This window comes from Pinus tabuliformis, chromosome 8 (genome assembly GCF_031772625.1).
Source record: "Pinus tabuliformis cultivar Carrire ecotype Pingquan chromosome 8, CPIR1, whole genome shotgun sequence".
Classification (NCBI taxonomy): Eukaryota; Viridiplantae; Streptophyta; class Pinopsida; order Pinales; family Pinaceae; genus Pinus; species Pinus tabuliformis.
In genome coordinates, this window is record NC_142294.1 from 1,285,158,407 (window position 1) to 1,285,181,112 (window position 22,706).

The 22,706-nt window shown below is 37.9% G+C and overlaps 4 protein-coding genes across 4 annotated transcripts; all 4 read right to left on the minus strand.

Moving 5' to 3' along the window:
• Nucleotides 1-398: 398 nt before the first annotated feature.
• LOC149240119 (cysteine-rich receptor-like protein kinase 42) lies at nucleotides 399-14,612 on the minus strand. The gene is made up of 5 exons (XM_089370055.1): nucleotides 14,511-14,612; nucleotides 1,462-1,672; nucleotides 1,110-1,344; nucleotides 804-945; nucleotides 399-704 (listed from the first exon to the last, which is right to left on the minus strand). Exons 1-5 carry the CDS (start codon nucleotides 14,610-14,612, stop codon nucleotides 399-401), a joined length of 996 nt encoding a protein of 331 aa, XP_089226181.1.
• A 190-nt stretch (nucleotides 14,613-14,802) lies between these two features.
• Nucleotides 14,803-16,252, minus strand: LOC149240120 (antimicrobial ginkbilobin-2-like protein). The gene is made up of 4 exons (XM_089370056.1): nucleotides 15,757-16,252; nucleotides 15,593-15,643; nucleotides 15,446-15,503; nucleotides 14,803-14,890 (listed from the first exon to the last, which is right to left on the minus strand). Exons 1-4 carry the CDS (start codon nucleotides 16,250-16,252, stop codon nucleotides 14,803-14,805), a joined length of 693 nt encoding a protein of 230 aa, XP_089226182.1.
• A 162-nt stretch (nucleotides 16,253-16,414) lies between these two features.
• Nucleotides 16,415-16,912, minus strand: LOC149240121 (plasmodesmata-located protein 7-like). Its single transcript, XM_089370057.1, has one exon. The coding sequence runs from the start codon at nucleotides 16,910-16,912 to the stop codon at nucleotides 16,415-16,417; it is 498 nt and encodes a 165-aa protein (XP_089226183.1).
• A 1,569-nt stretch (nucleotides 16,913-18,481) lies between these two features.
• Nucleotides 18,482-18,886, minus strand: LOC149240122 (uncharacterized). The gene has a single exon (XM_089370058.1). The coding sequence runs from the start codon at nucleotides 18,884-18,886 to the stop codon at nucleotides 18,482-18,484; it is 405 nt and encodes a 134-aa protein (XP_089226184.1).
• Between the last annotated feature and the right edge of the window lie 3,820 nt (nucleotides 18,887-22,706).

Sequence of the window (22,706 nt, forward strand, 5' to 3'; positions counted from 1 at the left end):
AAGATTTGATATTTTTTTCGAAATTAAATGATAGAGCTATTTTTACAAAAATAACCATTGTAAAACTCACAAGTTTAACATAATGCCAATCCCAATTAGATTTTGTAACCAAAATTCTTTAGAAAAACAAAGGACATTTGGTTCTGGATGTCCCACGAGATCGTTTAGATGCTTCGTGTTTTTTCTTAAAGCTCTGAATTCATTTGATACACATTCTGCAGTTTTCAGTCCTACTGGAATGGGGGAGAATGAGGTTACTAAAAATTTCAATTCTGGCATCCATAATCCCTAATTGCCTAAGTGAAGATTGTTCCGGAGTGTTTGTTGTAATAGAGGGAGACCATAATGCTGGCCAACAATATACGGAAATGGAGAAACCCTGGAGCACTAGCTCATATTCACCTGGGCTCCAGAATGCTAGATGAAGGAGCAGCAGCAGCAGAATGGACATTGGGACGTGTCAGGGGAGGGGCGGCCACACTCTCCACATCTACAAAAGCTGGCTTTGTGGGCGAGAGAAAATGTTCTCCATCATTTGTCAGCATCCACACCACCCGCGACATTGAAGGCCGCAACACTGCAGCTGCTTGCACACACAAAAGACCAATTTTAATCACTCGAATCCCTTCCTCCCGCGAATAACTGCCCTCTAATGTAGGATCCATAACTTCTAAATCCATATCTGCTTGATACAATTTCCATGTCTGATGATTGGCCAACATCAACAAAAACAACTTTAGTTAATAGGGGATTATAATACTGCAAAGAGATTTAGAAAAATATGGGATCCACATGAACCATACCCTTTCCATGACAAAGTCATCTTTAGCAGAACTCTGATTCTTTCTTCCGCTTATAATCTCAAGAACAAGCACTCCAAAGCTAAATACATCTTCTTTCTCGGTCAGCTGTCCACGTAAAGCGTACTCCGGGGCCATGTAGCCTCTGCACAATAAACATATGTAGGCAAATCTCGATATAATTTTAACCGTCTCAAAATGATATGATCCGTATTCGGATGTATTAATCGTAATTTGTTCGTGTTACATTGTAATTTATTAAATGATGTTATAGACCTCGAGAGACAGAACGGTACAGAGAACTCTTACATAGTCCCTGCAACTTTAGTGCTAACGTGGCTCTGATCCTCCGCAAAGAGTCTAGCTAAGCCAAAATCTGCTATTTTGGGTCTATGTTTATGATCCAGCAAAATATTGCTTGCCTTAATATCTCTGTGAATGATCCGAATCTCAGATTCCTCATGGAGATATGCCAACCCACGCGTTGTTCCAACAATGATCTTATACCTCCCTTTCAAGTCAAGTAAATGACGTTTTGTTGTATCTGCAAACAATGATCCAGTTATAGTAAAATCATTAACTAGCTATAGAACTTAGAAGTAAACTCCAATAAAATAGGCCCAACATCAACAGCGTTAATCATTCAAGGACGAGAAGAGACCAAATAAGAGCTTGTCAAGACTGCCGGCTGGGAGGTATTCGTAAACAAGTAGTCTTTCTGAGCTTTCAATGGAGCAACCAACCAATTTCACTAGATTCCTATGCTGAACACAACTGATGAGATTTGTTTCATTCAGAAACTCAGTTTCGCCTTGCTGTGAACCTAGATTCAGTCGCTTAACTGCAACCTCTCGGCCGTTCGGTAGAACCCCCTGTTAATTTACTGCATCGTTAGTCGAACTAATTTTATAACATATGATTTCTCATTGCATACTTCATGGAATAAATTGTTAAGTTGATGTTAGATGCTCACTTTAAAGACACATCCAAAACCTCCTTGTCCAAGCTTGTTCTATATGTCAAAGTTAGAAGTAGCTTCTCTCAAAATATCGTACTTGAAAATGAGCTCCGAATTGATAATAGTTTCAGATATGATTACTTCTAGGAAAAAATAATAACATGAGGGTATGTATATATTCATGCGGTAAAGAAATAGAGAAACAATTCACAGAACACACAATTCAGCCGCATCTTGGGTCATAACACTGAAATATTGTTGAAAATATAATTTCAACTGCACAACAGTTGACCTCTGCAGCGGCATGAAGATAATGACCGTGCGCATGTATTCCTACCAAAACAGCTCCAGAAAATTACCAAGGATCGGGAGCCTTCCTGCCTCATATATCCATATATCCCGCATATAGTCTTTCTATCGCAAATCCTTTTTTGTTGTTTTATCGTTTAAACTTAAGTTATAACGTTAAAACCCGCATTTTCAAAAATATCGCATCGCATCGCATTATATATATAAAAGCCCCACCCCTCAGGTTTCCCCGACAACGAAACAACGACCAAATCTCAGCCCTCCATCACCCCCGCTCATCTAACGGCTCTGATCATTTCAGCGATCACATATGTATAAACCCCATGTCCCCGCCGATAGCGAAATGCCGAGTTAATCGCGGCCGCCCATTCGGGCCATCACATCAATGGTTCACTTTGTGTCGCGGCCCCATAGTAGCTCCGATTGGCGGAGTCGAAAAGTTATAAAGTGCAGCATATAAAAGTTTCGGGTCCGATAGGAACCCTTTGTACAGCGAAGTGGGAAAGCTCTGATATTCCGAAGCCGAAGTGTTATAGAGTGGAGTTTAATGGGTTTCGGGTCCGAAGGGGTTAGTACTGTACACTCCAAATCCGGAGCTGAAAAGCTATAAGAAACAGCTTTGGAAGCAGATCGGGTCTGCAGGCTTCATCGCTCATCGTAGGTATTTCAGTTTGGGACCGCTGATCCGCGGATCGCCGATTTAGCGCCATCGGTTGGACCTGCCTTCGCGCGATCCAACGGCCCGAATTTAATCTCTGCTACAGTGCCGCGCCCGCCCATGTTTTTTTATGAATTTTGGGCGCATTTTCTGTGTATAATGAAATGAAAAAAAAAAACAGAAGGACATAGGCGATTGCGACCCGATAGAGGAGTTATGCATGCATTAACTGTTGATGTTTAAAAATGTGGCAAAGAGGGCAGGATGGTTAAAGCAAACATGCAGCAGTACAACAGTAGGCGACTGCATTCAATTCACAAGTATGGCCGAGAAGGAAGCAGGACACCGCCGAACAGTTCAGAGCATTCAATGGTCATGGGTTTCACCCATATTTCACGCCACCTGCTCAAAGAAGGATAGCCTCAAGCAGTTCACAGCATGGGACTCCATTTTTTATTCATAAAATCATTCAGATTTTGTACGTATTTTTAGTTTTTGTGTTGTTGTCTATTGAGAGAGTGGGAGACAGTGTAGAAGCACAGGAGCGCAAGTGAATGAATGTTAGCAATACGCAGCAGCGTAGAATGTAATTGGAATTGAATGAATAGAGTAGCATCGTGTTTTCTTTTTGGTGAATACCTCTGAGTGAAAGAGGATGAATTTTTGTATCAGGGTTTTATTTTAATGAATACAAATCCTTTTTATGTGTGTAATACTCTGTTCTCAGAAATATTTTTTAAAAAAGCTTCCCTGTGCTGAGATCCTAGAGAGCAAAACAGAGCATTGTCTCTGTGTACTGTTTATGTTGTTTTTGGGATTTTAATAGAAAAATCCCCAACAGTGGTATCAGAGCTAGTATAGGCTCTTTGAAGGCATCAAAGAAGCTGAAGGAAGGTTTCTTGCTGAAGCAGCTTCTCTAGCAGCGTGAAGACTCAGCAAAAAAATCCAAGTTGAAAGTGCAAGAATGGTTGGCACCAGTACCAGCAATAGCATGGGTATGCAGCTCCCACTATTTGATAGCAAAAATTATGACTATTGGGCAATAACAATGAAAGCCTTGTTTGCTTCCCAAGACTTATGGGAAATAGTTGAAGATGGTTTTAAAGAACCAGCAGATGAAAATGAGTTTAATAATCTAACTCAGGGAGAGAAGGATCTGTTAAATAGCTACAAGAAGAAGGACTCAAAATCCCTCTTCTTCTTGTATCAGGCAGTGCATGGAAGCGTGTTTCCAAGGTTAGCAACAGCTAAGACATCCAAAGAAGCATGGCAAACTCTCAAGACAACCTATCAAGGCATGGAGAAAGTGAAGACAGCTAAACTGCAGTTGCTGAGGAAAGATTTTGAGAACCTGTGCATGAAGGAGTCATACAATATTGACTCATTCTTCACTCAAGTAATTGGCCTGGTCACACAAATAAGATCTCATGGAGAGATACTTGAAGAAAGGAGGATTATGGAGAAACTATTGAGGTGCCTACTGTAGGAATTTACAGGGTAAGTTCCTCAGAAAGAATACCAAAAGGACACCGCTCACAACCAGATCACAGATCAATACACCAGTATTTTTGACGTGGTTAAAACCCTCAAAGAGGGAAACAGTCCACGGCCTGTCCCAACGTGGGTACTACAGGCAATTTATTAATCAAAGAATGAAAATTTACATAAGCTTCTCTCATGCACGGATTACCCGAACAATGACCCTCCATGCGCTTTAAATAGAACTCATGGACCAATCAGGTGTCAAGCCACGGATCAAGTGTCGGTAATACCAAGGAGAGAATGAACCGTCGGATCACTACATATCGTGACCATCGGATTGTAAGTTACAAAATGTACAACGGTAAAGAAACACACTTTACCTAACTCTATACCTAACTCTACACTAGACCAAGTTGAACTTAACTATATCCTATGTGTCGGAATATCCTAACATCCCCCCTTAAGAACAACTTGGGATAGGATTGAAGGATTTACAAATATGACACAATAGGAGAAGGAAGGAGGCACTAGAGCCTATCCCCCCTTAGTGACAACTTCCTGAACTCCAAGCATATATCGAAGTTTAGTGAACTTCGCCTCTGTGAGAGCCTTTGTGAAGATGTCTGCAACCTGATCATCTGTTGGACAATATTGTACTTCAAGAACATGGTCATGAATGAGCTTTCTGATGAAGTGCATGTGTCGTTCAATGTGTTTGCTGGGCTGATGCTGGACTGGATCTTTGCATAGCTGAATGGCACTTTGATTATCACACCAAAGTGTGGTTGGATGCTACTGCTCAAAGCCAAACTCTGATAGGATCTGACGAAGCCACAAGGCTTCCTTACTAGCTTCCACGACACCACGATACTCTACTTCTGCTGACGAAAGAGAAATGGCAGCCTGTTTCTTACAAGCCCATGTAATAGGTCTTGAACCAAGAGTGAAGACATAACCGGCAGTAGACTTCCGATCATCAGGGTCACCAGCCCAATCAGAATCAGTGAAACCAACTAACAGAGGAGCTTCTTTGGCACTGTAATGAATCCCAAACTGTACTGTACCTCGAACATAACGAAGTATTCTTTTAGCTACTTTCCAATGACTTTCACGGGGGTTTTGCATAAAACGAGCAACAAGGCCAACAGCAAAGGAAAGATCAGGACGAGTATGGGTTAAATACAAGAGTTTTCCTACAAGTTGACGGTATAAGGTAGCGTCAACTTCAGGAGAAGTACAAGAGACTGAAAGTTTGACTCCAGACTGAAAGGGAGAAGGGGCTGTCTTACAGTCTTCCATGTGAAAATGACGAAGAATATCACAAGCATACTTGGACTGGGAAAGGAAAATACTCTCCTTGGATTGCAAGACTTGAAGACCGAGAAAATAGTGTAAGTGTCCTAAGTCTGTCATTTCAAATTTCTTTTTAAGGATAGACTTCACATGGTTTATAAGGTTGGGATCACTACCAGTAAGAATAAGATCATCAACATAAAGAACAAGGATGATAAGAGAGTTGCCCACTTTCTTGGTGTAGACAGTATTGTCAGAATGACACCTAGAAAAGCCAGATTCTAAAAGAAAGCTATCCATTTTGGCATACCAAGCCCGAGGAGCTTGCTTGAGGCCATAAAGGGATTTCTTAAGTCGACAAACAAGGCTGGAGTCTGTTTATATGAAGCCAATGGGTTGTTCCATATAGATTTCTTCCTACAAGTCCCCATGCAAGAAGGCAGATTTAACATCCATCTGATGGACTTCCCATTTTAAAGAGGCAGCAAGGGAAAGAACAAGGCGGATAGAGTTCATTTTGGCAACAGGGGAGAAGGTTTCAGTGTAGTCAATGCCTTCAACCTGTGAAAAGCCCTTAGCAACGAGACGAGCTTTATGTTTATCAACTTTCCCATCTGGTCCATACTTGGTTCTGTAAACCCATTTACATCTAACAAGTTTGCGTCCCTTTGGTAGAGGAACAAGATCCCATGTATCATTTGTCATCAATGAATGATATTCTTCATTCATAGCTGCTTCCCAATGTGGATGGCCTGAAGCTTCTGCAAAAGTGTCAGGATCATGATTTACTGGAGCTTGAGCCAGTAAAGAAGAGGCTCTTTCAAACTGAGAACGTGTACGTTGTTGATCTGTAGGATCACTAGCAAGATCACCTGCTGCATCCCGAGTAGCACGGACCCATCTTGGAAGTTGAGGATCCTGAGAAGGTGGGGGAGGATTATCATCCTCGCTTTCATCATCTGAAGAAGAAATGTTTTCAAAAGTAGAAGAGATAGGAAGAGGTGGCACATCCGCCAGACTAGGCTCGCAGGCCGATTTATTTTCATCAAATTTTACATCTCTTCTAATGATAACATTTTTGGACTTAAATGGAATAAGTCTATAACCTTTTACATCTTCAGAATATCCAACAAAAGTACATTTCTCACTCTTAGGTTCTAAAGCTTTATGCTTTTCATCTGGAATATGGGCCCATGCTTCACTTCCAAACACACGAAAGTGACTTACATCTGGTTTAATGGAAGTCCACTCTTCTTCTGGAGTGATATTCTCTAGAACCTTAGTAGGAGTGCGATTGATTATATAATTTGCATAATTAATTGCTTCGGCCCAAAAACTAAGACTGAGTCCTTTAGATTGCAGCATACAATTAGCCATTTCCTTTAAGGTGCGATTTTTCCTTTCAGCTACACCATTTTGTTGTGGAGTGTATGGAACAGTATGTTGCATTTGAATTCCATTTTCGGTGCAAAAGTTGATGAATGTGTTTTTAACATATTCTCCACCATTATCAGTTCTTAGCTTAAGAATTTGATGTCCAGATTGTTTTTCAACAAAGGCTTTGAAGGCCAAAAATGTGTTAAATACTTCGCTCTTGAGTTTTAAGAAGTATACCCAAGTGCATCTGGAGAAATCATCAATGAAAGTTAAAAAGTACTTGCAGCCAGAGAATGAAGCAACAGGAAGAGGACCACATAAATCACTGTGCACAAGCTGTAAAGGGGCTGAGGCGTGCCAAGAGGCACGTTTGTCAAAACTGTCCCGATGATGTTTTCCGAGTACACATCCGGAACAAACACCATCTCTGCAAGATACCATAGGAAGACCTGTCACCATATTTTCTTTACATAGATGCTGAAGGGAGCGATAGTTTAAGTGACCAAATAGCTCATGCCAAAGTTTGCTCACTTCATCATTATGAGCAACAAATACTGAGGGAAGATTTGATGACCCAAAGTTGTGAAACTTATACAACCTTGTGGAATCATCAGCAAGACCAGTAGCTAGAATCTGTTTAGGATCTTTTAGATCCTTGATTACAACATCATGAGGTGAAAATTCAACAATTTTACCTTCACCTGAATGAGTTATCTGATAGACAGATAGAAGGTTGCAGGACAAGGTTGGAACACATAATACATCATTAAACTGACCATTGTCTAGATGAACAGTTCCAGTCCCTACAACATTAAGAGATCTATCATCACCAACATATATATTTTTCGTGTTACAATCATTTAAAGAAGAAAACATGGCTTGGTTTTTGGCCATGTGATAAGAGGCTCCAGAATCAATGAGCCACTCATGAGAATGAGAAGAAGAAGAAGATACATTTAATGCATAACCAGACTGAGATGATTGACAACGACATGCAGAAAGTGCCATTCCGGAAGTTGAAGTTGAAGTAGGCTCCACATGGATGTTATGTTTCTTCATTGCGGCTTCCAAGGCTTCCATCTTCTTAAAGCATTTAGATTCTAAGTGGCCATCTCGATTACAAAAGTTACAATGTCTATCAGTCTTCTTCCATTTGTTTTTATTGGTCTTATCATTTTGCTGAAATGATCTTTCATTTTAAGGCTGAGTTGGTTTAGGACCATTCTTTTGAGGATATGACTTCTTAGGATTCTTTGAATTTGGTTGCTGCTGGGTGGCTAACGCTTTCGTGGAAGAGTTTCCAAGATTAAGAAGACCAAGGTGTAAGAGTTTTTCTTGTTCTCTTATTAAGGAATCACAAAAGGAGTCAAAGGAAGGGGCCTTGTAGTCTTTTCCTTGACAAATGAAAGCTTCCCTTGTAGAATGGAAAGTGGAAACAAATACAGAGTAGGCTGGTCCCAACTTAGTAAGGATGGAATAAATAAGGTTACCATCTTCTTTCTTAACTTTAACACCTTCCAAGAGATACCTAAGGGTCTTGAATTTGGACAAGAAATCTTCAATGCAAGAAAAATTATTAGGATCCAAAGTAAGCAACTCATTTTCAAGTTGATGGGCTCTAATTTCATTTTTAATCCCAAAAACTTTAGCGAGTTTTTCTAATGCTTCATGAGGAGTCTCAAGTTCTGCAATGTGGAATCTAAGATCAGGAGAAATAGACATCCCTATCAAACCACGTGCTTGATCTTGTCTATTTTCCCATTTTGCAGCCTTGTCTTCATCTTTTGGTTTCTTCTCTTGGTCTGTGGCTATTCTGAAGAGACCTTTACTTCTAAGTAAATCTTCCATGTAGGCTACCCATTGGAAGTAGTTAGTGCTATCAAGAATGACTTGGCATGGACTTTCCATTTTTTTAAAAAACTGAAGCTGAAGATGCTGAAAGTAAGTGTTCCAATGGATAGATCTCAAAAAAATAGGCGGTTTTAAAAAAAACGGCTCTGAAAAAGGCTTCCGGATGAAGAAGTTATGGCTTTTTGAAAAAAAAATTGTTGTCGTTGCCGGCAAAGTGCACGAATGTGCGGGAATGAAAAAATCCGCCCCCACAAAATGGAGACTTGAACCCAAGACCTCTACTCTCTTAAAATATCTTTGAACCAATTGATCTATACAAAAAATTTGACAGAGAGAGAGAGAGAGAGGGGGGGGGGGGGGCCTTGGTTTGCGTGCTTGCCTTGAGAAATCTCTTTTTCCCTACAAAACACAAAACACAAAACCCAACACGAATATGCAAAGAAAAACAAACCTTGCGGCTCGAAGTTAGCTTTAGCCAAAAACTAAATATTTTTCTCAATGTTTCTGATTTTCCGAGATCACACTAAGGTGCAGGGAAAAGAGCATACGCATGCGAAAAATCCTTCCTTTATGTTTCTGATTTGCCCAAATCGCACAGAGTCGCAGGGCAAAGAGCATACGCAAAAATGAAAGGTATAGATCCGGTTTAAAAAAAAACTGAATAAACCGAAACCGAAATAAGCAGAGAGAAAATAACAGTAAACTGCAAAAAACACTGTATACCTCCCGATCTGAAAAATGACGCAGCTAGGGCTACCGAAAACCTTTTCATGTGAAACGAAAGGGGTTCCTCACTGGAACAGATGCTCCGAACACAACAGAGCAGTCCTCTCGGCCCGAAAGCAATCAGAAACAGCAGATCTAGGAAACGACAGCCGCATGCAGTTCTACCGGCTTCAGATTTGGATCACCAACGGACGCAGCCCTCAAATAGCTCTGATACCATGTAGGAATTTACAGGGTAAGTTCCTCAAAAAGAATACCAAAAGGACACCGCTCACAACCAGATCACAGATCAATACACCAGTATTTTTGACATGGTTAAAACCCTCAAAGAGGGAAACAGTCCACGGCCTGTCCCAACGTGGGTACTACAGGCAATTTATTAATCAAAGAATGAAAATTTACATAAGCTTCTCTCATGCACGGATTACCCGAACAATGACCCTCCATGCGCTTTAAATAGAACTCATGGACCAATCGGGTGTCAAGCCACGGATCAAGTGTCGGTAATACCGAGGAGAGAATGAACCGTCGGATCACTACATATCGTGACCGTCGGATTGTAAGTTACAAAATGTACAACGGTAAAGAAACACACTTTATCTAACTCTATACCTAACTCTACACTAGACCAAGTTGAACTTAACTATATCCTATGTGTCGGAATATCCTAACAGCTCAAGGTTCCATGTGATTGTCACCACCATAGAAGAGACAAAGGATCTCTCAAACGTTTCAGTTGATGAACTTCATGCATCACTGATCACTCATGAGCAGAGGTTGAGTAGAAATGAAAACTCATCTCTAGAGCAAGCCTTCAAGACCCAGATGTCCTTTGGAAGAGGAAGAGGTCAAGGCAGAGGAAACAAGAGAGGGAGAGGCAGAAGCCACAACAGAGGTGGAAGGAACAGTCTAGCAAATGCTCAAGGAAGAGGCAGCAATCCAAACCAGAACCAAAGCCAAGGCAGTAGCCAACAAATAGGACAACATCATGCTCAAGGACAAAGGTATGAAAAATCCAATGTCCAATGTTATTATTGTAAAAAATATGGGCACTATGCCAGTGAATGTAGGAAGAAGCATCATGATATGAGTAATAGATCTAGTGCAAATATTACTAGAGAAAATATCAGCCAAGATAATGTGTTGTTAGCTGGTAACATGGCTGAAACAAACAGTGAAGATATATGGTTTCTAGATTCCTGTGGTAGTAACCATATGACAGGAAACATAGCCTTGTTTTCCGCTTTAGATCAAAGTGTGAAGTCACAAGTCACACTTGGGACAAATAGTAAAATTTCTATTATGGGAAAAGGAGAAGTTAAAATATTTACAAAGAAAGGTGAAAAAAACCATAGCAGATGTCTATTATGTTCCTGGAATGAGATGTAACCTCTTAAGTATTGGACAGCTTGTTGAAAAAGGTTACAATGTTTTCTTTGAGAATGATGTATGCACCATCATGGATATAGCACCCAGCAAGCGATGCATTGCTGAAGTGAAGATGACAAAGAACAAAATGTTCCCTCTCAGAATAAGGGCAGATTTGAAAAACAAAGAGGCAATTGCAGCAGTCACCCAAAAGGCTTTCCAAAGCCATCCAAAGGATGAAAATTGGTTGTGGCACTTGAGATTTGGACATCTCAACTTTGGAGGTCTTAACTTGTTGAGTAGAAAAGGAATGGTAAGAGGATTACCATTGATAGAGAAACCGGATAGCCTTTGTGAAGGTTGTATCTTGGGGAAACAACACAGAGAAAGTTTTCCATCAGGGAAAAGCATAAGGGCAAAGGCACCCTTAGAGATTTTCCACTTAGATTTATGTGGACTGATGCAAAATTCATCTTTAGCAGGAAGCCAATATTTTCTAACATTTATTGATGATTTTACAAGAAAAACGTGGGTTTATTTCTTGAAGGATAAAAGTGAAGTGTTTGAAAATTTCCGAAATTTCAAAGCACTTGTGGAAAATCAGAGTGGGTTGTGCATCAAAGTTTTGAGAACAGACAGAGGAGGTGAGTATATCTCCAAAGAATTCCTACGGTTTTGCAAAGATAATGGAATCCATAAGCAATTTACAGCCAGGTATACCCCGCAGCAAAATGGAGTTGCTGAAAGGAAGAACAGGACCATCATGGATATGGCAAGGAGCATGTTGAAAGCAAAGCATTTTCCAAATGATTATTGGGCTGAAGCTGTAAACTGTGCAGTATATATTTTGAATAGGTGTCCTACAAAAGTTGTGATGAACAAAGTGCCTGAAGAAGCATGGAATGGGAGAAAGCAAGGAGTCACCGACATGAAAGTTTTTGGATGTGTGGCCTATGCACACATTCCTGATTAGCTAAGGAAGAAGTTGGAAAGCAAAGGGGAGAAATGTATTTTCATTGGATACAATGAGGAATCCAAAGCTTACAGGTTGTATTTCCCATCTACCAAGAAGTTCTTTGTGAGCAGAGATGTTCAATTCATTGAGGAGGAAGCTTGGGATGGAAGCATAGAGAAAACAGTTAATGTTAAAAACTGTTTGTCTCATGATGAAGATGATGAGGAGATCACTGAAATACATCCCCAAACAGCAGCGCCAACACAAGAACAACTAGGAACACCTTTGAGGAGAAATGAGAGTTCTTCTCCAAGCACGCCACAAGAAGGAAATACAAGTGCATCTTCAAGCACGTGCACACCAAATGAAAGAGGTAAGAAGTTTAGAAATCTAAGTGATATTTATGATGAAGGAATGAATTCCTTATTTGCCTTGTATTTCATGTTGATGATCCTATTCATTTCGAAGATGCAATTAAAGATAAGAAATGGATAGAATCTATGGATGAGGAGATGAATGCCATAGAAAGAAACAAGACATGGGATTTGGTTGAGCTACCAAAAGGTAAAGAAGTTATTGGAGTTAAATGGGTCTATAAGACCAAGTGCAATGCTGAAGGCAAAATTGAAAGACACAAAGCAAGGCTGGTTGTCAAGGGATACAAGCAGCAGTATGGAAGAGATTATGAGCAGACTTTTGCACCAGTTGCAAGAATGGAAATTGTGAGAGCAGTGTTGTCCATAGCAACACAAAACAAATGGAAAGTTTACCGGATGGATGTGAAGTCGACATTCCTAAATGGAGTGTTAAAAGAAGAAGTTTATATTGAACAGCCTCTAGGCTATGAGAAGAAAGGCCAAGAACACAAAGTTTTCATATTGAAGAAAGCTCTTTATGGGTTGAAGCAAGCTCCAAGAGCATGGTACAGTAGGATAGATTCCTATCTACTGGAAAATGAATTTGACAAATGTGAAGGAGAACCCACCGTCTACATCAAAGAAAATGATGGTAAGATTTTAATTGTAGTCTTGTATGTTGATGATGTGATTTTTACAGGTAATGATGACTACCTCATTGAAAATTTCAAATTAGTCATGAAAGAAGAATTTGAGAACTGACATGGGTTTGCTGAGATACTTCTTAGGAATAGAAGTAGATCAAAATGAAAATGGAATTTTTATCTCTCAAGCAAGATATGTAAATGAAGTGTTGGACAGATTTAATATGCAAGAGTGCAAGGCAGCAATCACTCCCACAGTAATGGGATTAAAACTCAGCAAAGAGGACAGCAGCAAGGATTTTGATCCTAGCTTGTATAAGAGCATAGTTGGTAGCCTTATGTATTTAACTGCAACTAGGCCTGACATAATGTTTGCTGTTAGTTTAATTTCTAGATTTATGGAGAGGCCAAAAGAGGCACATTGGCAGGCAGCAAAAAGAATTCTGAGGTATGTTAAAGGTACTAAAATGTTTGGAATTTTGTATACTATTTCAGAATGTTCAGATTTAGTTGGATATACTGATAGTGATTGGGCTGCAAGTGGAGATGATCGTAAAAGCACATCCGGTTATATTTTTCACATGGGTTCAGGAGCCATTTCATGGGCTTCCAAGAAACAGCCAATTGTGGCGTTGTCTACAGCAGAAGCAGAGTATGTGGCAGCTACAGCAGCAGCGTGTCAAGCAATCTGGATGAGAAGAATGTTGAGGAGAGAGAAGGCAAAAGCAACATTGATTTTTTAAGACAATAGCTCAGCTATTGCACTGTCCAAGAATTTTGTGTTTCATAAACGAACGAAAGACATTGACACTAGGTTCCACTATATCAGAGAATTGGTAAGCAATGGAGAAATCATTTTACAACATTGCAGGACTCAAGAACAGGGAGCAGACATTCTGACAAAGCCATTGGATCAGAAAATCTTTGAATTTTTGAGGAAATGTTTGGGTATGATTGAATGCCCAACAGTTGAAATTAAAGGGGAGTGTTGAAAATATAATTTCAACTGCGCAATAGTTGACCTGTGCAGCAGCATGAAGACAATGATCGTGCACATGTATTCCTACCAAAACAGCTCCAAAAAATTACCAAGGATCGGGAGCCTTCCTGCCTCATATATCCATATATCCCACATATAGTCTTTCTATCGCAAATCCTTTTTTGTTGTTTTATCATTTAAACTTAAGTTATAACGTTAAAACCCGCATTTTCAAAAATATCGCATCGCATCGAATTATATATATAAAAGCCCCTCCCCTCGGGTTTCCCCGACAATGAAACAATGACCAAATCTCAGCCCTCCATCACCCCCACTCATTTAACGGCTCTGATCATTTCGGTGATCGCCCATTTCGGTGATCGCATATGTATAAACCCCATGTCCCCACCGATAGCGAAACGCCGAGTTAATCACGGCCGCCCATTTGGGCCATCACATCAACGGTTCACTTTGTGTCGCGGCCCCATAGTAGCTCCGATTGGCAGAGTCGAAAAGTTATAAAGTGCAGCATATAAAAGTTTCGGGTCCGATAGGAACCCTTTGTACAGCGAAGTGGGAAAGCTCCGATATTCCGAAGCCGAAGTGTTATAGAGTGGAGTTTAATGGGTTTCGGGTCCGAAGGGGTTGGTACTATACACTCCAGATCCGGAGCTGAAAAGCTATAAGAAACAGTTTTGGAAGCAGATCGGGTCCGCAGGCTTCATCGCTCATCGGAGGTATTTCAGTTTGGGACCGCTAATCCGCCGATCGCCGATTTAGCACCATCCGTTGGATCTGCTTTCGCGCGATCCAACGGCCCGAATTTAATCTCTGCTACAGTGCCGCGCCTGCCCATGTTTTTTTACAAATTTTGGGCACATTTTCTGTGTATAATGAAATGAAAAAAAAACAGAAGGACATAGGTGATCGCGACCCGATAGAGGAGTTATGCATGCATTAACTGTTGATGTTTAAAAATGTGGCAAAGCGGGCAGGATGGTTAAAGCAAGCATGCAGCAGTACAGTAGTAGGCGACTGCATTCAATTCACAAGTATGGCCGAGAAGGAAGCAAGACACCGCCGAATGGTTCAGAGCATTCACTAGTCATGGGTTTCACCCACATTTCACGCCACCTGCTCAAACAAGGATAGCCTCGAGCAGTTCACAGCATGGGACTCCATTTTTTGTTCATAAAATCATTCAGATTTTGTACGTATTTTTAGTTTTTGTGTTGTTGTCTGTTGAGAGAGTGTGAGATAGTGTAGAAGCGCAGCAGCGCAAGTGAATGAATGTTAGCAATACGCAACAACGTAAAATGTAATTGGAATTGAATGAATAGAGTAGCACCGTGTTTTCCTTTTAGTGAATCCCTCTGAGTGAAAGAGGATGAATTTTTGTATCAGGCTTTTATTTTAATGAATATAAATCCTTTTTATGTGTGTAATACTCTGTTCTCAGAAATATTTTTTAAAAAAGCTTCCCTGTGTTGAGATCCTGGAGAGCACAACAGAGCATTGTCTCTGTGTACTGTTTATGTTGTTTTTGGGATTTTAACAGAAAAATCCCCAACAAATATTACAGAACTATTTCAGGACCTTGGGTTCCAGAAATCCGATCCTGACTTTTTCGGCTAGATGAGAAATACCACATCCAAAGGCCATTGGTTACAGTAAATCCAATGACCGCACCTATTACGCCCAGTGTTATCCCAAGAACCTTTACCTTCTACAAACGCCCTCATGACATCTGAGTAAATAGTGTTTTAATTCACTAAAATGAAATCTTTACAAAGCAAATATAACCCTAATCATTGCAAGATATGTGAAAGAAAATACTGGATGCTGGAGGGCCCTTTCTCGTCAAGAGATTGCTCCCATTTTTGCTTTCTGCGAATTTTCACAAGAAATCTCAGTAAATTGGCTATGCTTTAGTTGGGGAAAATGAAAACGTTATAGAGCCATTATATACTCATTATTGTTAACTATATGAAGGAAGATACCTAGCAAACGAGGACTTTCACTTTGGGGTGTTGAGGAGAGAACGGAAGTGTTGAAAAATTCGAAAACCTCGTATCGCAAATGGCATCTGTCACGTGCGATTTGAACCCCAAGAGCTCCACTTTGGCATAAGAACATATATTCCAAGGCAGATGTTAGGCATGATTTGCAGTTTGTTTGGGACAGATGTCCCCAACATTGCGCTAAGCCGTAGATATGCCCTGTTAGATTTGAAGGCACACCCACTAAATTTGCAGCGAAAAATTTGGGAGTTCGCAGAGCTTCAGTGATAATATTTAAGAGCATGACCTTCACAGTTTTTTTGAACACTTGTGGTTGACTGCTCTTCCCACTGTTGCAAAGAACCTCTGATGGGGTAATCTGCATATTCTCCAGATAGTCGTAAATACCATTATTGCCATAGCGTAAGAAGCAACCGTCTAGGTGAATGACCCCAGAAGTATTGTAGCATTGGTCAACAATAATTTCTTTGGTCATCGATGCGCACTGTTTGCAAGCGGAGGAACCTAAATCTCCCCTGCACTGGACTATCCCACAAACCACATTATTGTTGTTTGCCCCCTCAGCAACACTGGAAGTATTGAACCCTGTGGGATTAGCGTTCTCCACCAATGATTCCAAAATTTTGTTTAGACTTTGCTAAAAGACGATACCGTTTGTATTTTCGTTCTTTCCACAATTAGACCAAAGTTCAGTAGTAAAAATCCCTGGTCTGTCCCTAGATTCGTAGTAAAAGTAATGATGGTCGTAACGTAAGAGGCAGCCGTTTAGTTGAATGTATCCATAAGGGCCACTGCATCCCTGAAGAAGCCGTGTCTTCGCTGTAGTTACGCAGCGTTGATGATCAGAGGGACCTAAATCTTCTCTGCACTGGACAAGCCCATAAACAGCATTATTGAATCCCACATCAGCAACACTAGAAAAATCGAATGTGCTGTAATAAATATTCATAACCAGTCTTCGCAGAACCTCGTTTAGATTACGCTGGAAGGCGCTACTATTCATATGTTCACTACCATTCCCGCAATAAATTGAAACGGTATTGGTGTACGGATCAGGCACTGAGAGAAGCATACGCATAGGCACACTTAGGGCAAGTAACAGGCTCATGATTAGTGGTTTCATCTTCATGGTCATCGCTCCGACTACAGGGCATTCTTGTAGCTCTACGCTCTTTTATATTCTCATCTCCTGGGCATTAAAGAGCACTCGTTCAGACATAGAGTCAATCGTTCACACAATAGAGTCAATCGTTCATACTCTATCTAATAACAAATTATCTATATAATTCGCAGCATCCATGTTAAGATTAGGGATCATAACAAATGATCACTATAATTCCCAGCATCCATGTTCAGATGAAAGTAATTGATAAAATAGACAAGATGTTTAATATCTTTCAGTCTAGACACCCTAAAATAATACAAGACATCCTAAAATAATACAAGACATGAAACAATAAACTTAACCTTTATAATGGATGGTAAATTTTCAACCCGTAAATTCTCAACCCAAATATTGATAAATCTGTAGCCTGTACTTCTGCCACTACAGTGATTCGCCCCAGTAGTATACAAGTTTTGTGAAATTTTCTATTAAAGTGTACAAAACATGTATATAAGCCTTCAATTTGAGAGGTAGTGCAATGCTTTATATTTGCTTTTATAGACTTGCCTGCGTATTTCTTTTACTAAAACATGTTGAGAAGTTCATAGCTACTGAAAAAAAATCTGCACGCAGGCAAAATGTTCATGGTGAAATGAATACATTCTCACTTTACAACTAATGTTCATAGTGAAATGGATACACTCACTCCATACAACATTGTGTGTTTTTGTCATAGAATTACACTGTTTGTAAGCTAGTTTGTTGATATAAACTACTAAGCTTACATTTAGAATGAGGCAGATGACTAATAGGTTAGAAAACTAAAAATGTATAAACATATCATATGACCCAATAACACCCAAACTTGCATCCAAACCATAGTAGACATCATATCCCATGAGATTTTGAGAAAAAAGAGTAATGATAAATATTTCTTCTATCTTTTCAATTTGCAAATGATAAAAATTTCTTCAATCTTTTCAATTTGCAATGATAAGAGTTTCTTCAATCTTTTCAATTTGCAATGTAACACTCCATTAGTTGTTAAAGCACAAACAACGCAAACTTTTCTGTGAGGGGGAAAATAAGAGCCTATAATATATTACAGAAATATATCCTCATATATCACAACGACATAATATTTTGGATGGCCTAAAATTTGATAGCACGGTTTGTTATATCTGATTTCCATTCTTCAGATGCTCAAGTCAGCCAAAAAAATATCCTACAAACTACACATCTTGCAAACTAACCAATGCTCTGATTATCCTAAGCTATGATAAAAAATCCCAAGCTATGATAAAAAATCACTGGAATGTGACAAGTAGTACTTCATCTTTGAAGATTGCAGACTCGTGATCTGAGATACCTTGCACCTCAGAGCCAAGCAAATGAGCAATATGCTTCTCTTTGTGGCACAAAAATCTCCAAATGCTAAACTCAATAAACATGCCTCTGATACATCTAAGATGTATCCAATTCGATGAGGTTACCATATGACCCCCACAATGAGGATACCAATGTTCTCACAACTTGGCCCATGGATAGTTTGATGCTTTGATACGCTTTTGTTTATGGCTATCACAAATAGTTCTTCCTCTAGAATCTGTCATTCCTCTGACATAATTGTTTCTTCAACTTTTTGGAAAAATGGTGGCATGCATCCATGCTCAAATCCACTATTGCCGACAACGCTACAAACATTGCAGCGTCCTCCATGCAGGTAACATGTCTCATTTCCAACTGGACCATAGGCTTACTGCACTTCCTTTCTCCTTGGACGGTCAATCTCATCACAAAGCCACAGTAGGATTGGTAAGGCCACATGCTGAAACTAAAGTCTCCACTGCTACGATGGGTTGAAGCAGGGGATTTAGATATAGGTGTGCCTGATTTTCCACGACCACTGTCTATAAGAAACTTGCCACCCTTCTGAGCATTAATAATTGATTCTGCTAGCAGAAGCCCACTGCCCATCCGGGCCAAACCACCACCATCTGCCATAAGCTCAAATTTGCACCCCAATCCACCACCGCTCCCTAGTTCTCTCCAAGCTTCGAGGCGACCCCATGGTCTCTAGCTGTCTTCACCCTAGTGGTTAGGTCTGAGAATGAGCCAGGCACCAGGATTTGAGTGGCTTACACGATCAGAACCAGGTGAAGGAACAAAGGGTGTGACCATGGATGCAGCGGCTACAGGGGAACTAGACAGATCGTGAATCATTACTAACCAACCTTTGCGTTCCCTCCTCTCTCGTTCTCAGTCTTGAACATTTCCGAATGGGCACAACCAGTGTTTCTTGTTGCTACTATAATGTTACATTAAACTGCAAACCAGAATAACAAAACCTAATCAGACATTGCACTTCCAACATAATCAAACCATTCCCCATCAAAACTGATATAGAAATTTAACAGATTTTTTTACCCCCAGATCTATATTTTTTGTAATGGCCTTCAAAGCCATCCTATACACCTTAAGGGATCTCACAAACACACCTTAGCAAGGTACAAATTTACCACACTTTTATGACACCTATTTCCTTCAAATGCAGAATCTGGTGTATCTCTGTGAGATGTGAAAAATGTAGAATTTGCAGTATCTGTGAGTGGTTTAGGTTCTGTGTGATTGCAAGTTCTGAAGGCGCGCGATAGGGGCTCCGCGCGTGGTTGAGGCCTCAGTTTGAATTTCGACAACCAGATGCAGACGCTCGTGGTGCGATGTGACCCCAAATCGTCCGGACAGGAGGATCTGTCAAACAGATACCAGTCGGAGTTAATGCGGAAGAGTGGAAGGGTGGTGGAGGAATGCGGAGTTGGCGAAAGTGGTGGAGGGAATTCCCAATTGCCGAAGCCGGAAGTTTTTCTAGGCGGACCTGGAAACTGGGCAATTCCTCCGCCTAGTTAGACTACTCCATTTTGTTCTTACCAAACTTGAAATCACTAGATGTTCATAAAGTGGCTATATATGATGCTAAAATGGATGAATACTAAGTATATAACCTTAATGTTTAACAATGAAAAGTTATTGTTAGCCATTGATTTGTGTTTGAGATTTGATGTGTATAATCAATTTCTAATGAAACGTTTTGCATCCAAATTATTATTAAAACTAAGTTCTTAAAAATAAATATAGATATCTTAAACATTAAGAAAAAAATAAAAATTTAAATTTATTTTCTTAATATTAAAAAATAATGTGATTCCATTATCTCTCTTTATATATATAATTAATTTTAATTTATATAAAAATATATTTATTTTTAAGAAATATATTTTAAATTCTTATATTTATTTATAAGAATTTGGTGTAAAAAAACATAAACACAAATCTAATTAATTAATAGAATCTAGGAATTAAGTATGTTTGATTTTTTAAATAATGAAAAGAAACATGAATTTATTTTTCAGATATATTAGCATTGATATGATTTCTATAAAATAAGCATATTCATTTATTTATATCAGGATTGATATAATTTCTTTAAAATAAGTATATTCATGTATTTAAATTTGAATTGATTAAAAATTATATATATAATTTAATAAATTTAGTTTAAAATAACTTTTTATTTAAATAAAATTAATTTGATAATATAATTATAAATCTAATTAAATATTAATAATTAATTGATTTTTTTAATAAATAAGTTGATAATTAATTAAATGAATATTTTTTTAAATTATGAAATTGACTAGTGAAGAACCACATGCTTAGTTGACCATGCTAATTACACACTATAAAATAAATAGAGGGGGAATATTTTTGGTAGATAAAGTTGATTTCTAACTTTTATCATACTTTGGCTTGCCTTTAATGTATAATAATAACATTTTTGTGCCGGTTGAAAAATTGCTTTTTCCTTTTAAAAACACAAAATTGAACATAATTAGGGGGATAATATATTTGGTGGATAGAGTGTATTTTTAACTTTTATCTTCGTTATCATATTACTGAGTTTTACTTTTAGAGTGGAATATTAACAACATTTTGTGCATGTGGAAAATTGTTGTTTTTCTTTCAATAAACACAAAGGTTAATTTGAATAGATAAAATATATCCGGTGAACTTTTGATATTCACTTTATCTTACTTTCAATTTATAATATTAACAATATTTTGTGCATGTTAAAAAGTATTTTTTTCTTCTGAAAATGATTTTATATTTTTTTAATTTGAATAATTACATCTTATTTGGAAAAAAACTTTATTTTTATTTTATGAATGTAATGATAACTACAAAGAGTTGATTTATATATTCTTTTGGTAAGTTTTCTTGTATTGCAACATTTTGAAAGTTTTGTATTGGAAGCTTGTACTCTTATTTAAAATCTTACGTTTATATCTTTTTTGCTAAATTTTTATCAAGAAAGAAATATGAATATAGACATCAATTCTCTTAAATAAGATTTTTTTTTTTTAGAAACAAAATTTTATTTTTTAAAGAAATTGAATCATTTTTTAGAAAAATAAGATAGTGCAGAACAATTTAACTTACTCTTTAATAAACAAATAGAAATATTTTCTCATCTTCATTTAACGACATTGTCTAACATTACTAATATATATATAGAAGATATACTATATAAAACTGATACTATTGTCCATATTTTTAATAATAATAAAAAAAAAATTAAAGTGAAAAATATTCATTTGATTAACATCTGGCATTTTATAAATCATCTAAAAAATATAACCCTTATTCATTCCTGCATGTCTTTACATTTTAACCATATTCTATATGTATATAAATTTTAATCATATTTTGTATGTATATAAAATTTAAGGATATTATAATTTATTATTAAATATTTACTATTATAATTTAAAAATAATTTATTATACTCTCTAAAAACTATTTAAAAATATATTTTATTTTATTTTTAAAATGTTTTGCAATTTATAATAATATTATAATTATAATATTATGCACGTGTCTTTTCATTACTTACTCATTTTTATTTATACTAATATACTAAGTTATTTAATAATAAAAAATATTTTGTTTTTAAAATATATATTAAATTTATCTTTCTAATGTGTAATATATATATATAATATAGTATAATATAAGAGATACAAATTTAAATTCATACTGGATATGATATATTTATTTCTTCTATTTTTATTGTTATTATGCTGAATTAAATAGAATATATATATTTTATTTTTAAAATAAATTCATACGTAATAGGATATATTTATTTCTTCTATTTTTATCGTTATTAAGCTGGATTAGACATGATATATATATTTTATTTTTAAAATACATAAACTCAACTTAATGTTTAAAAATTCAAATTCGCACACTGAAGAGCACATACGGAAATCTATCTCCTCTATGTAACAGCAATGATGAGATTTATTCCATTTACACCTTGAAAAATAATACTGATGATTTGCATTGTTTGATATTTGATGTCGGTACCCGGAGTCTTTTATTTTCAATCTTATATTTCAGAGACTGGATAGTACATATTTAAATCTCCTAATTCAAGAATGAAACAGAACTGTGAAGAGACTCGTCCAATTACACCTTGGATAGTACGTATTTACATCTATGAATCACACGTGTGAAGAGACACATCCAATCTACACCTTGAATAATAGCACTGATGAGTTGTAATGTTTGTTTTTTATCTGGCTATGCGGATCGGCAAAGGCTATTTCCAGCTTTATAGATCCATTAATGCCTCTTAAGACAGTCTTGGGAGAGGGGCTTTGACTGTCCGCAAGGGCTATTTCCAACTCTATAGATCCAACACTATAAAGACAGAGTAACAGACGGAGACGGCCAATAATACAAGGAGATGGAGAAACCCCGG